The sequence below is a fragment of the Lissotriton vulgaris genome, chromosome 1_1 (assembly GCF_964263255.1).
Source record: "Lissotriton vulgaris chromosome 1_1, aLisVul1.2, whole genome shotgun sequence".
Lineage (NCBI taxonomy): Eukaryota > Metazoa > Chordata > Amphibia > Caudata > Salamandridae > Lissotriton > Lissotriton vulgaris.
The window spans coordinates 1,843,870,926-1,843,884,935 of NC_141685.1; the positions used below are offsets into that span (position 1 = coordinate 1,843,870,926).

Below are 14,010 nucleotides of genomic sequence, written 5' to 3' on the forward strand. Positions count from 1 at the left end.
ACCGAAATCCAGGAAAGAGGCTGAAACATCGAAATCATAACCTGAATATCCTAGGACTCACTGCTCGGGAGGATAAGCCCGAAATTGCACTGTGTCCAGAACAACTCTGATGAAAAGGAGCATCTGAGAAGGAGTCAAGGGTGACTTTGGCATGTTTATAGAGAACCCTAACAAATGCAGGAGGTTTGCCATAGTCTGAAGGTGGGAAACAACAGCCCGGAGCGAGGGTGCCTTCATCAGCCAGTCATCGAGTTAGGGGAACATTGAAACCCCTAACCTGCGCAGATGAGCTGCAATTACCGCCATACTCTTGGTGAACACCCAAGGGGCACTGGTAAGGCCGAGTGGGAGCAAGGTAAACTGAAAGCGCTTGTGGCCTACCTTGAACCGCAGGTAACACCTGTGGCCCGGCAGGATGGGGATGTGAAAATACGCATCCTGTAGGTCCAACACTACCATTCAGTCTTCTTGGTCTAGGGCAGACAAGTCCTGAGCTAAAGTAAGCATCTTGAACTCCTCCTTCTTGAGGAAGAGATTGACGGTCCGAATACCTATAATGAGCCATAACTCTTTATTCTTCTTCGGAATCAGAAAGTTGCGGGAATAACAGCCACTGCCTACTTCTGAAACCAAGACCCTCTCTATAGCCCCCTTGGCCAGGAGAGCTGTTACTTGAGCAATTTTAAATGATCCTCTGCCAGCTGTTCTTGTATTGGCGGAAAAGGAGGAGGAAAAGAAAGGAAAGGCAGAGAATAGCTCTTCTGAATGATCTGCAAGACCCACTTGTCTGATGCTATGGACCTCTAGTGGGGGAGATGATGATATATTCTCCCTCCCACTTGAGTGGTATGGTCTTGCAGAGTCAGTCCAGGAGTGCTTTGAGGCTGGAGCTCCTGAGGGCAGGGTGGCTGATGAATTCTGGCTTCCATTCCTAGGACGGAATGAGCCACGTCCACATCCCATCACAACTTGGGAAGTCTGCACAGGACGGTGGCTGGGATAGGGCTCACACAGCTGGAACCCCCTTCCATGGCCACAGAAGGGGCGAATGCAAGTCTGGCAGCAAGGCCTTGTAGAATGACGCAAGGATATGGCTGTAGCGCAAGAATCATTGAACCGTTCCAGGGCCGAGTCTGCTTTCTCACCAAACAGACAAAAGCCATCAAGGGGCATGTCTTTCAAATTAGCCTGGATATCGCCCGAGAAGCTAGACGTTCTAAGCCAGGCGTGGTGCCATAAGGCCAATGTCATGTCAAGTCCACACCTGATGATGAATTTTGCTGCATCTCTCCGGTCCTTAACTTCCTGGGAGAGCAGAGCCCGGGCCTCTTCCAGGACCTGTGGCAGCACTTGCGCAACCGTCTCCAAAAGGGAATGGGAGAAACGGCCCAATAAGCATGCTGTATTCACCGACCCCAATGTCAGGCTGGAGGAAGAAAACATCTTTCTTCCCAAGTGATTCCAACGTCTTGGATTCCCTGTCCAGAGGAGTGGAAGGGAACGCGCCCATGGAAGTAGAAGCCTGTACCACCAAGCTTTCAGGAGTGGGGTGTTGGCTGAGGAGCTACGAGTCACCTGGAGCCGGATGATGGTGGCGTGCAATTGTTCTATTCACACGATCCCCAGTGCTAGGTTTGGACCACGTGCCTAGTAGGACATCAGTAAGTGCCTCATTGAAGGGCAACAGTGGTTCAGAGGTGGAAGCCCCAGCCTGAAGCACTTCGGTCAGATTAGTCCTGACCTGCATAGAGGGCAACTCCATTCCAAGGACCTCAGCTGCCCTCCTTATCACTGTGGCATAAGAAGCCCCCTCCTCCGTAGCCACTGTTTTCAGAGAGAGCATGTCATCATCTGGAGATGTGTCTAGTTCACTGGCTTCCCCAAGTTTCTCATACCAGTCCACCTGCTCTGCAGACATGTCCTGATGTTCTAAAGGGTCCACAGACCCCTCTCATTCCTCTCCCGTGCCTGAAACGTCAAGAAGATGCTCAGAAGACAACATAGAACCCCTGTGTTCTAACAATGCTGATCCAACTCTATGACGTTGGGGATAAGGAACTGTAGGCACCGACTTTGGGTCCGACATTGGGGAAGGTCGCGCTGGCACGACCACCACAGTCCCGGATCCGGAATTAGATCCCCAAGGCCCATCCGGTGCTGTGACCGGAGCAGACTACGTCGAGTCCAATGGGTCCCCTCCCGACCCTGTGGGCCCAAATGCTCACCAGAGGGGTCAGCCCGCTCAAATACACAAAGCATGGACTCGTAAAACTCTTTCATTTGAGCAGTGTTGCTCTGGCTCTCAGAAAAGGAGGGAGGCGCGAAGTCGACCCTGGCTCCTGCTCCACAGAACCGTGCCTAGTGCGTCGGTGCTCCTTACCTCTCTCGTTGGTGGACGACAGTCGAGGTGAGGATGAAGTCAGCTTAGACTTCTTCTTCTTATTGTGCCTCTTCCCAGAGAGTCCCGAGGACCCAGAGTGGGAGGAAGAGGACTTGGGGCTCCGGAAGCGGTGCCGCGACCTCCACTTCTTCAATCGGGACCAGGATCTCCGCAGAGTCTCGTTGGATGGTGTCGACTGCTGGGGTGCAAGGAGCTTCATAGCCCACTTCTACAAGGCCTTCGGAGACAAGGCCCGACAGTCCAAGCAAAACTTTTGTTGTGGTCGCGCTCGAGACACCAAAGGCAGACGAGGTGGGGATCTGTAACTGGCATGGTGCAGTGACAGGTCCCACACGGTTTAAAACCTGTCTTCCATGAAGACATCCCTCAACACATGTTGGAAAAAAATATTGAACAAAGGGGTAGTTCTGTATGGATCAGCGCTTAACTGGCACGGAAAGAAAATAACCGACGTCCACCTGTCTGGGTGGCGCCTATATAGGTGACCGCGACGTCATAACTAACGCCAACAACGACACGAGGAGCAGAATGGAGTCACCCAATGGTGCGTGCAAGGGGTACTGCTCACACAAAAGTTTACGAATCCAGCCACACGTCTAGGAAATTTTAAGGTAAGGAATCTGCAGCTAGAAGTCTCTATCAGATAACGGTGTCAATGATAAATACAAAATCAGTACCTCTAGAGCTGGAGAAAGTACACATAAAGGAACAACCAGCAGAGAAGACTTACCATGTACTCAGCGGGTGCCAGGGAACAGCCTGCCCATAGGATTTAGGGGCCAGAGGCACCCAAAACCATTTTGAAGATATGCAGCATGGCCTCCTTAAAGGTTTCAAATTGCTATGGCGTTGACAATGCCCCAGGGAACTGGGTGTAGCAACTCCAAATTTAGAAATTGGATGGAGTTGGATGCCGAATTCAAAATCAGTTTTTTTGATCAGCAACAACATGGACCCCCTAAAGAGCAGGAGCATTAAGACATCAAAAAGCTTCACTTTTCTTTCCTGTACTTCTATATTAACTTGTTCCTCAACTTTTCCTTCACCTTAAACTTACGTGATGAGGATGACCAGAACAACCTAGCTTCTCGTGCTCTACAATGAGGGGCTTCACCTTCCACTCCTGAGGGCCTTCAGGTGCAACAGAGCACATTTTGTTGCATGACTGAGAGTTGAGTTTGATGCTCGGGTACCATGAAAAGATGTTATGTCGGTCTATCACAAACACCTGATTATGGCATGCGCAACAGTTTTAACCTTGTCCTACTGAGGGAAAACATCCCGGCACAGTGCCAAGAATTCACAATTTGGAGGACTTCAGCGAAAAAAATTTAATTGGTAGCCGAAGAGCTCCAGATCCATGAAGGCATGGCTAAAGAGTATCTCGTATCATCATACAGGGGTGGTGCTTTAATGGGGCTCTGTTGGACTTGGCCCTTTTTGCAGGGTCATACCAAACTTTTTGCCTTCCTCCTGTATTTTATCTGATCTGTTGTTGGCAGTTGTATGGCTCTGGGCACTTTATCACTGCTGATCAGTACTAAAGTGCATGTGGTAAACTTGGTAAGATTGGACTACACCTGTTTGGCATATTTAATTTACCTATCAGTCCCTTGTACAGTGGTGTCCCATATACCCAGGGCCAGTAAATTAAACTCTACTGGTGGGCTTGCAGTGCTGCTGGCGCCACCCACAAAAAAGTAGCCTTTCAGACCTGTCTCAGGCCTATGCCACTGCAGGGCCTGAGCATGCAGTTTACTGCCGCTGTGACGTGGCACATAACGTGGTTGCCACGCCTGTAACTCCCTTTTTTACTACATATCAGTCACCCCTAAGGTAGGCCCTAGCTAGCCCTATGGGCAGAGTAGAGTGCAGGTAAAAGGTAGGACATGTGCCTTAACTGTGTGGCATGTCCTGGTAGTGACAAACAGCCTATTTGGTTTCTCACTGCTGTGTGGCTGCCCTCTCATAGGAATGCAATTGGTATTCCCTGATATGTGCTTCAGTGGTAATTCCTGATCTGAGAGGAGTAGCGTAATCAAATTTGCTATGTTTGGAATAATAGTGACAAATGCTGCTTATTGGTGAAGGCAGATTTACGATTACTATTTTAGGAATGCCACTTTTAGAAGTGGGCATTTCTGTGTGCTTATGCGTCTTAGTGCCTGTCTGATGTGTATTGAGCATCTGGTTCTGACTGACAGGAGAGAGGGGATTTGCATCCACTCCTGCCAGTCCCTGTGGGGGTTGGGATGTGACCTGCCCTGCCTGGGTGACTCAGTGCTAAGTTGAATAGGCCTGGCCTGCATTTGGAGTAGTGGGAGGAGTATCAACTGCAACTGAATAGGGCTGTGCCTGCCTTCCACAATGATGGCTCCACCTCCCTGTGGTGTGTCTGGGGTCAAGACTTCCTAATGTAATTGTAAAGTGCTCCCAGAACTGGTTTGGACTAGGCTCAGAGACCTGTGCCAGGGGAGAACAAAGACATTTTCACTATAAGAACTGGGGCTGTGACACCATGTTGTTGAACTGAAGGAACTGCTTAAACTAAGATTGCAGTGTTCCAGGAGGAACTGCCACTTGGGACTGACCTGCTGCCTGCTGGGTGGCTGAAAGGACTTCCACTCTGCTGAGTGACCCTGTGTGCTGGCTTGCATGTGCCGCGCTCTGCCCTGTTTGACCTTTGGACTAAGCGCCGGACGAGCGTTTTATTTTTGCAATGAGCGTTTAGTGAGAACTTTACTTCAAGTACCTGGGAGGAGCATCTTTGGGCTCTGCTCCCTGACCACCACGTGTTGAGAGCGCTGTTGCCATAGCTGAAGTAAGTTGTTGTGCTGGTTGCCTATCCAGCAACGTGCGGTGTGCACCAATTAAAGTTCAGCAGGGGGGCTCTGCTGAAGTGGCCCGTCCTGCTAGGACCCGACGGAGATTTCGCTCTGTATTTCGAAGCCACCTGATGTCAGGCAGGGGAAGCCTGGTTGTGAGCAGGATCCAGGGCCAGAATGGAAGTGTCAGCATAAGTCGTGTTATCGAGGAGCCTAAGTAAGACAAAAGACTCGATGGCCACCCGCTGAAGTATCTTTGTGAATTACAGAAGGTACTGCTGGACCTCATCAGAAACAGATTAATATGTCTATTTCCTCACAATTACTCTAGAATAAATTATTTCTGAGGTTTTACACATAGAGACACCCACAGTCTCACCACACCTTTCCACCCTGGTCCTGAAGAAAGCCCACCTGACACACAGAGGCAACCTAAGGGCTGAAACATGTCGACCATTTTTTGAGAACATTTTAAATGCGGGAGATCCGTAACTAAACCTCATAACACACTACACTTATTTTTAAATATTAGCTCGAATCCAGATCTATTAAACTGACACCTGGCTGTGCGAGTATTTTTTAAGTCACTTTAACCTATGACCCCCGTATCCCTGATCAGTACTGCACTAACCAGGGGTACACCTCCGGGTGGAGGAAGCATGAGCCCTAACCCAATGAAGATGCTGTCACGTGATCAATAGTAGAGTGGAGAATCAAGACATACCGCTAGTTCTACCATCTGCACGTGAATGAGGGTTTTTTATTGGGGCACTTAACACAAAGAATTGCTAACCCAGGTTATGCAGGACAAGTGATCCATTCCCCACTTGATTTTTTGTGAGCAGGACCCGGCAACGAGATCAAGCTGGCACCTCGCAGCTTCCTGTGCAGAGAAGGAGAACTGGAGCCTTGTAGGCTTTAATCCATGACCTCCCGCCTTCTCCCACTAGTTAGAGGGAGAGGCAGGTCACCATTAGCATCAGGTCTCGCCGAGGAGTCCCCGGGGGCGAGGCAGCTGAAGGCTTGACGCCTACAATGGAGCTGTCAGACAAGACAGCAGTTACCAAGGACAGAGGGGACCCACCGAGAGGTAGGAATTCACGCGGCTCCCGTGTTTCGCAGTCTACGGCGGCCCTAGGAGCTTTTTGTTTGGCTCAGTGGTGAGCAGGAGTCTCCAGTCTTACTGTGAGCTATCCTAGGAGCACGAAGAGTGGAGGTACCGTGGGGTATTTCTTCGGGGGATTCAAATAACCCGGAAGACTCCTGCACACTGTACCAGTTGCAGATGCGGGGGACCAGGCGAGGCCTCTCTACCAAAGTGGGATCTTTGTTTTGGGAAATTACCGGGATTGGCCCCAACAGGAGTGCAGGGGGTCCTTCACTTCCCATGTCCTGATGACCTGGGGCCCGCATTCCTGTCAAATACTGCGGATGCTTCACTTGGAGTGAAGCCTTGTCTGCCTACGAAGTGGCATGATTTAGGCACAGAATTGTTGTAGTTGAACCCCCAATTGTGTTTTGGGTACGTGCCTAGTGGCACCGTGACTTATGTGATGGTGGCCTAAAATGTGTTTACAGATTACTTGCTGGTGATCCTCATATTTCCGGGCCTGCTTGTAATTTATGTGTCTTACCTTGCAGCTTTTGCCCTGATGTGAATATATATGTGGTGTTCTTTTGCCAGCAGTGATTCTACTATATTGTGTGCACGCTATAGTATCTGCTATAGTGCACTACTGATGATGTGGATGCATAATGTATTAGGCTAAAGGCGATCCTGCCAGTAGTTACTGGTTGCCTAAAATGTGATGTACCATGACAATGGCCCGATTGGCCAAGTGATTTATGTAATCCCTGTGAAGTCATGACAAGTGCCTGGGGGCACTGCTGCCACCAGGCACTTGTCGTGCGTTCAAAGGTGTTTTTATGGATAATACAAAGGCTATTTTTATATAACCTTGTGTGGAGTTTCTTTTGTGGTGTGCCTAGTGTGTCACTGCTGTGTTAGTGTGTTGCGCAAACACTTTACACATTGCCTCTGGGATAAGCCTGACTGCTCTGGTAAGCTACCAAGGGGGGTGAGCAGGGGATATCTTCAGCGTGTAACTCCCATGCCTTGACTAAAGTGGTGGGTTCTGCCTGGCTTAGGTGCATACCCTAGCCAACTAGAAACCCTATTTCCAACAGGCTCCAAGTTCAGAGGCTGGATCAATTCATGACAAAGGTCAGCTGATGCACAGAAGGTAATGCATGAGTTTCCAGATCCAGCATGAAAATTGTGCCTATGGTGATTAGGACTATCAAAGCAGAATCATTATTTTTTTAAATGAAATATTAATGAAAAGTTTCAAAATAAAAAGACTTTTTTCTCCTCCAAAGATATAGAGTGTGATGACTTCTTAGCAGGCTTTCCAACACAAAACTGGGAGGAAGATTGGTAAAGGAAGGTTTGTCAAGTTATAACATGCCTTCCAACAGAAGGTTGGGGGCTGTGGTTCGAATCTATACATAATTGTAGGATGGAAAATGATGGGTAACCTAAGGAAGAGATGAGTTAGTGGAGACAAAGGCAGGTTGTCACAAATGTGTGTGGGTACATTTATCTACATCCCTCACCTTGGAAAACGTCCTTTCTTTATAGACTTGCTGAAAACTCATACACAGTTTGCACAATCGGTTAACTTGGGCATTTTGTGGCAAAATGGATAATAAAGGTCCAAGTGAGAAAATTAACCTACAGAAGCACCCAAAGTGCCTAGTAATGCATTCACACATCTGCTGAAGTGTGGGGTTCCTCAGGGCTCCTCTTTAAGCCCTACACTATATAACATTTACCTAAGCCCCTTAGCAGACATTGCCAAGGAATTTGGAGTGTCAATCGTGTCTTATGTGGACGATACCCAACTTGTTGTCTCACTTTCTCCAGAGATAGGCCTATACCAGAAACATTTGTCCACATGGCTAGAGGAAGTTGCATGGTGGATGGCGATTCATTCGCTCAAACTAAACAGAAATAAAATGGAGGTGATGATTTTAGAAAATAAACCAAAACCCCAAGTGAACATACAATGGCCAGAGAGCTTAGGACCACTCCCACCCCTACTCCCCCAGAACGACTCTAGGAGTGTGTCTTGATAGCACCTTAGCTATGAAAGCTCAGGCAAAAAACATACAACTTCCTGTTTTGGTATGATCAGATCTCTACGAAAAATCCTTGACCTCTTATGTACTATCCCTAGGAGAATAGAGGTGCCAGCACTGATCTTGTCTCGTCTAGAATACAGGAATTGCTTATATCTGGATTCTCCCTCTTAACATCATCAAGAGACTGCAACTGATCCAGAATGGGGCTGCCAAGATGATTCTCGAACTGCTTAAGCATGCCTCAGCAAAAAGTGCATTAGCCACATTCCACTGTCTTACAAAATAAGAGGGGGTCGATTTCAAGACACTGTGCCTGGGTCATACAAGAATAAATCGGAAAGGCCCTCTATTGATTATGGACCTTCTAGTACCTTATATCCCTTTAAGGACTCTAAGATCTTTGAAGGTGCACCCTTATAAAGGTGCCTCGAATTCAAAGGACCAGATGGGGCTATAGAGCCTTTTTGTATCTGACCCCAAACTTTGTAATTCAATGCCGGCCAACCTGAGAAATGACACAAACGAGATCTGGTTCCGAAAAATGCTTAAGACTTGGCTATATCCCCACTAGCCATTCTGTCCAGTATAGATTCGCTTTCATGGGCTATACAAGTCTACATAGCTCAGTACACAAGAAGAATGATTTGATCGGCTTTCAGACACATCTGTCTCATTATTGCCTCCATGTGCATAAGAGACGTGTATAAGGCATAAAAGGGTGAATGGGCAGAGATTACTGGAGTTGGTATCACACACACCGCAAGTCTGTAATATCTTTGCGTATCTATCCAAAGATTATATTACCCAGGAGAGCCATTAAAACATGCAAAACAGAAAGTTTTTAACCCAGTTTGAGCTTAACCTAATTTTTTCGTTAAATATTTAAACAAATCTTTTGAAAATGTGTTAATCTTGCATGCCGAAGTGTCACAAAGTGGTCCACAGAAAATCTATTAGCACAAATTGAACTAAACATTTTCTAGTGTAATCGCTTATTAATTTATAAATCTGACACCAAATACAGAGCGAAAGCCCACATAGGTTTCATGCATACTTGTTTGCACTCTTAAAACAAACGAAAGGACAGATGAGAACTACATTTGAGAAGAACTTCCATGACAGTATGAACATTAATATAGAAATGCTTTGAGAAAGGGCTACTTTTCTTGACTTCTGTTACCTTTAGCACTTCCTGGATATGCTCTTGCCGCTCTGCTTCTATTATTCGATCTACATACCATTTCAACACTTTGATGAGGTCCCTGGTGTGTTAAAAGAACAGAATGAGAGAGAGAACAAAGAAGTTTTGTGTAAATATATCAAAAGACAAACAAAGAACAATATTGTTAAGATCGTATCTTCAACTTTGGAATTTAGATGGATGTGCTCAATCCTGCATAACCTAGACAAGTGTGGCTTGTCTTTCAAACAGCTGTATTTTCAGAACTTTCCTGAATTAAGGGTCTATGTGTCCTGCTGTATTGCTAGTGTATTCTTTCGGGTTGCAACATTTAAGGTCAGTACTCTCTGAAGGATTGTATGACATAAAAAATTTGCCAATTACCATGCATGCCTTTACCACACATATGCCTTTACCAAATATATATTTTATATTTTGGGGGGCGAGCCCGAAACGTCCTCATTTGTTTTACCCTTACCCACCCCTAAACCCTAAAAATACCTTTTCCACCCAATTTCTTTACCCACCCCTAGACTCTAAAAATACTTTTACCCACGCTTTAACCCTAAAAAAAACCTTACCACCCAATACGCTTACCCACCCCTAAAAATACCCTAACCACCCAATACCATTCCCACCACAAAACCCTAATAATACCCTTACCCACCCCTAAACCCTGCTTACACCTGTCTCTAGTACAACCACTAATATTGTCAAGGGAAGGGATATGTATGCAACTTAAATGAGCACAATGACTGCATCATACCAGTCTGAGGAAGGAGGTGCCAGGCCTAACGATCTCAACACTGTATAATTTATCGGTCCAACCTGTGATTAACATCTACATATGTTATTATAATCCAATTTGTGACAGAAGATCGAATCAACACACATGTTCAATTAATTTACTACAGCTTTTTTCAGGATTGACTGAGGGGCAGAAATGTATCACATGTAAGCAGAATTGAAACAAAAAAGCACTCACAATCATCAGTTACATAGGAAAACTTGTCATCCGAAAGAAAGCACATAGCTCATGTGCTCAAATACACACATTGCTGTGGGTGGGTGAACAGAGTGAAGTACTGTATTCCTGTCCACTACGAAACATACTGGCAGGTCAGGTGATGTCCAAGATTTTTCCAATGACAAACTCATGATAGAAATCCTAGTAAGTATCATTAGTCGTATCTGAAAGCAGTTAGTTTCAAGCAAGTTATATCTACAAGACAAACCTTGCTGTCAGCTTTTTCTGTGAAAAGAAATGTGCCCACCAGGACAAAGGAGTGATGCCTTACAGTAAAGAGAGATATGCGGCACACCCACAAGACCAAAGGAGGTGAGAGAGGAGGCTCCAGCTGACCAGTGATGTTCAGGTGGAAGACTACCTGTGCCAGACAATGTTCTTTGTGAAGTAAACCATGTCCAAATTCAAGAGCTAAATCTAAATGAACTTGATAAAACCAAAAGCCTAAATAATAAAATTCACCCAGTGGTGAATAACTGCACAAAAGATGAGTAATGGATATACTTCCACATGCCAAATTTAAGATAGTGAATGGACAATTCTGGATGAAATAAGTGAAAAGGTTTCATTATAAGTTTGGCAAGCCTGCCAACAAAAAAATAGGGACTCCAAGGCAGTGCCTCGGTTGGGCTCGCCCCATAGTACAAGTTCCTTCCAGGGTTGGTGGAAAATCTTTTGTTGAACAGGCTTCCATTGACAAGCTTGAGGCATTTCAGCGGAAATAGATAGTGCTGGCTGTTCCGCTATGGCGTGGAGGTAAGACTGACGGGTCTTAATTTTTTTCTTTTACAATGACAAACTCCTAAATCTGGAAACAGATTTTAGAGATTGAGAAATTAATATAGGTTGTGGGGGGGGGTCATTGTTTTTTCTGCTCAGCACTGCTATGCTCTGCTTGCCAGTATCAGACAGACAAAAAGCATAAGGTGAGACTTCCAACACCATGACATTCAGTGAGTCAGTAGTTGTGCACCAGTTAAGAGGGTATAACACGGCAGACGTGAACACAGATTCCTATGTCAAAAATGCGTTGGGATAACAAACTGAAAGTTTGGCAAACAGGATATCTGCCAACTATTGGCAGATGATCCTTTACCACCAACCGCTAAATTAGACACTAGGTAGCTTTGTAAATATCCTACCACTAGAATGACATGACAACCACCCAAGTGATATATATATATATATATATATATATATATATATACACACAGCTAAAACTTGCAAATTCCACAATACAAATTTAGCATTACCAAGTGTGATGACAATAAGCTACTGGTAATTACATAAAATTACTGAAAGGCACTAATGGACTGATTTAGAACTTGCAACTGGATTTCCCACCTGTGGTGCTAGTAGATTTGCCTCCTCATTCAGGACAGCCAAGTACAATCCAACATATTTGGACTTTTCGGTCAAGTTGGCAGGTTTCCCCACTTTTTTTTCCAAACATATTTTTATTACCATTTATAAGGTATTTAAAGAGGCAGATAGGTTACCAGTAATGCACATGTCGTATTTCAAAGTAATGCATATACAAAAATTATTAGGATGTGTATCTCAGGCATGGCATACACCTGTAAATTCACAAACTTCGAGTATAGTATATAAACAATATGTGGAGGTCCCAATATAATCAAAGCAGAATTTGCGTCATTGCAATGCAGTGGTAGGTTCCCAAGAAAGTATGAACAGGTACATGCATCAACCATTTTTGCGAGCGCAAACTGTGAAATCTGTCGCTTGCGCCCGCAAAAAGGGCATTTGCGATGCATCAATTTGAGAATTTGCAATTAATTACTAATTCTCAAATTGCAATTGCATTTAAGAAATCATAATTTGCGATTCCTTAAAGGCAATGCAAGAACCACTTTAAAATAGCAATTTCGCAACTAGGGGGTGCAAATTACCATGAAGTTGAACTTGATGGTAATTTGCAAAAACTTTGAAAACTGCACTAAAGTGCATTTTTCAAAGTTGTAGGTTACACACACACATGCCCTTGGGGCATGTGTGTGCGCAACATGTGTGTATAGAGCTATTCAGGGGTGCAAGAGGGTGTCCTTTGGACACCCTTGAAATTGCATGAGCAATTTGAGAGTACCTGTTGGTACTCGCAAATTGCGCATGCAGTCTCCCATTCATTCCTATGGGCCTGTAGGCCCATAGGAATGAAGGCATTCCTTAATTACGACTCGCAATTTGCGAGTCGCAATTAAAGAATGTTTAGGAATTGCTATTTTAATAGCGATTCCTACATGCATAGGCTTTTGAGAGTCCTGAAGTGCGATTCCTTAATAATCGCAATTAAGGACTCGCAAAAGCTTTTCTTGACACATGTGCCTGATAGTTTTGAGAATTATCAACCCAGTTTGGAGACAGGTACTGAGAAATGCCACCTGTTTGAAATCAAACAAAAACAAGTAACTTGTGCAGGGGTGGACAACACCGCATATCAGAATTATGGTCTGAGAGGGTCCATCTATGGTGGAGGAGGAGAGGACCGGGGGAGGAGGCAGGGCCCGGCTTCTTCCCACCTGGTCTACGAACCCTGCATCCGTGCATCACACTCCACCGCATCATGAGAGTGTATAGGGGTAGGGTATGGTGGACACAATTGATAAGTGAAGGGTGCTCTTTATCTCCCACAACCATCCTGAATCTGCGGCATCCAGTGTCTGTGTTTTACCCAAACGTCTCCACAGAGGGTGGTGTATGCACTAGGGAACCAAGGCCATATCGATTCACTCATCACTCTCTTCTACACTACTGTGATTCTGAGTCTGGAGTTCCCATGCGTTCAATGCCTCTTTCCATTGTTCTGCTATGGAATGACGACCCAATCCTTTCGACTCCTCCCTAATCAGGATTCTGCCCTCTGCCCCAGCCCAGTTACGTTACATTCCTTCTCCATATGCCTATCACAGGCCCGCTAGTGGATTTCCAGGTCATTGTGATCCGTCTTTTAGCTAGGGTCAGGGTGAGATCGATACATTTATTACTCACTTTCCTTTTGGGTGGCCAGGAGAAGAGCCCCAGCAGACATGTTTCAATCTTGGGATTAAGTGTGTGCTGTACTGATGCCAGTAACATTATCAACACCTCATCCCAGAAAGGGCACAGGGCTCAGTGGACCACAGGACCAGGTCATATGTTTATAAAGTCAGCGTTGTTGTGATTACACCTCGGGCACCTACACGCTTCGCCTCCATAGGTGCCCTGTAGTCTATGGACGGTCATGTAAGTCAGGTGTACAAAGTTGAATTGTATATACTTCAAACTCATATTTCGGGACACTTACTTAGGAGATGCAAGAATTTTGTAGAGGGTTTCCCCACTAACGGCACTGAGTCCACCATTAGCTAATTTTGAGGAGAAGCTTTCTGGTTGAAAATTTAACAACGTCAGTTTCTGCAGGTGGAATTTCCAGCAG

General features: G+C 45.6%; 1 protein-coding gene across 1 annotated transcript in view; it reads right to left on the minus strand.

Moving 5' to 3' along the window:
* DOCK4 (dedicator of cytokinesis 4) overlaps positions 1-14,010 on the minus strand; it is a 1,616,764-nt gene that overhangs the window by 862,448 nt on the left and 740,306 nt on the right. Inside the window, exon 21 of the mRNA XM_086919301.1 lies at positions 9,551-9,632. Coding sequence (XP_086775427.1) covers positions 9,551-9,632 — 82 coding nt within the window. The remainder of the gene's footprint in view (positions 1-9,550; positions 9,633-14,010) is intronic.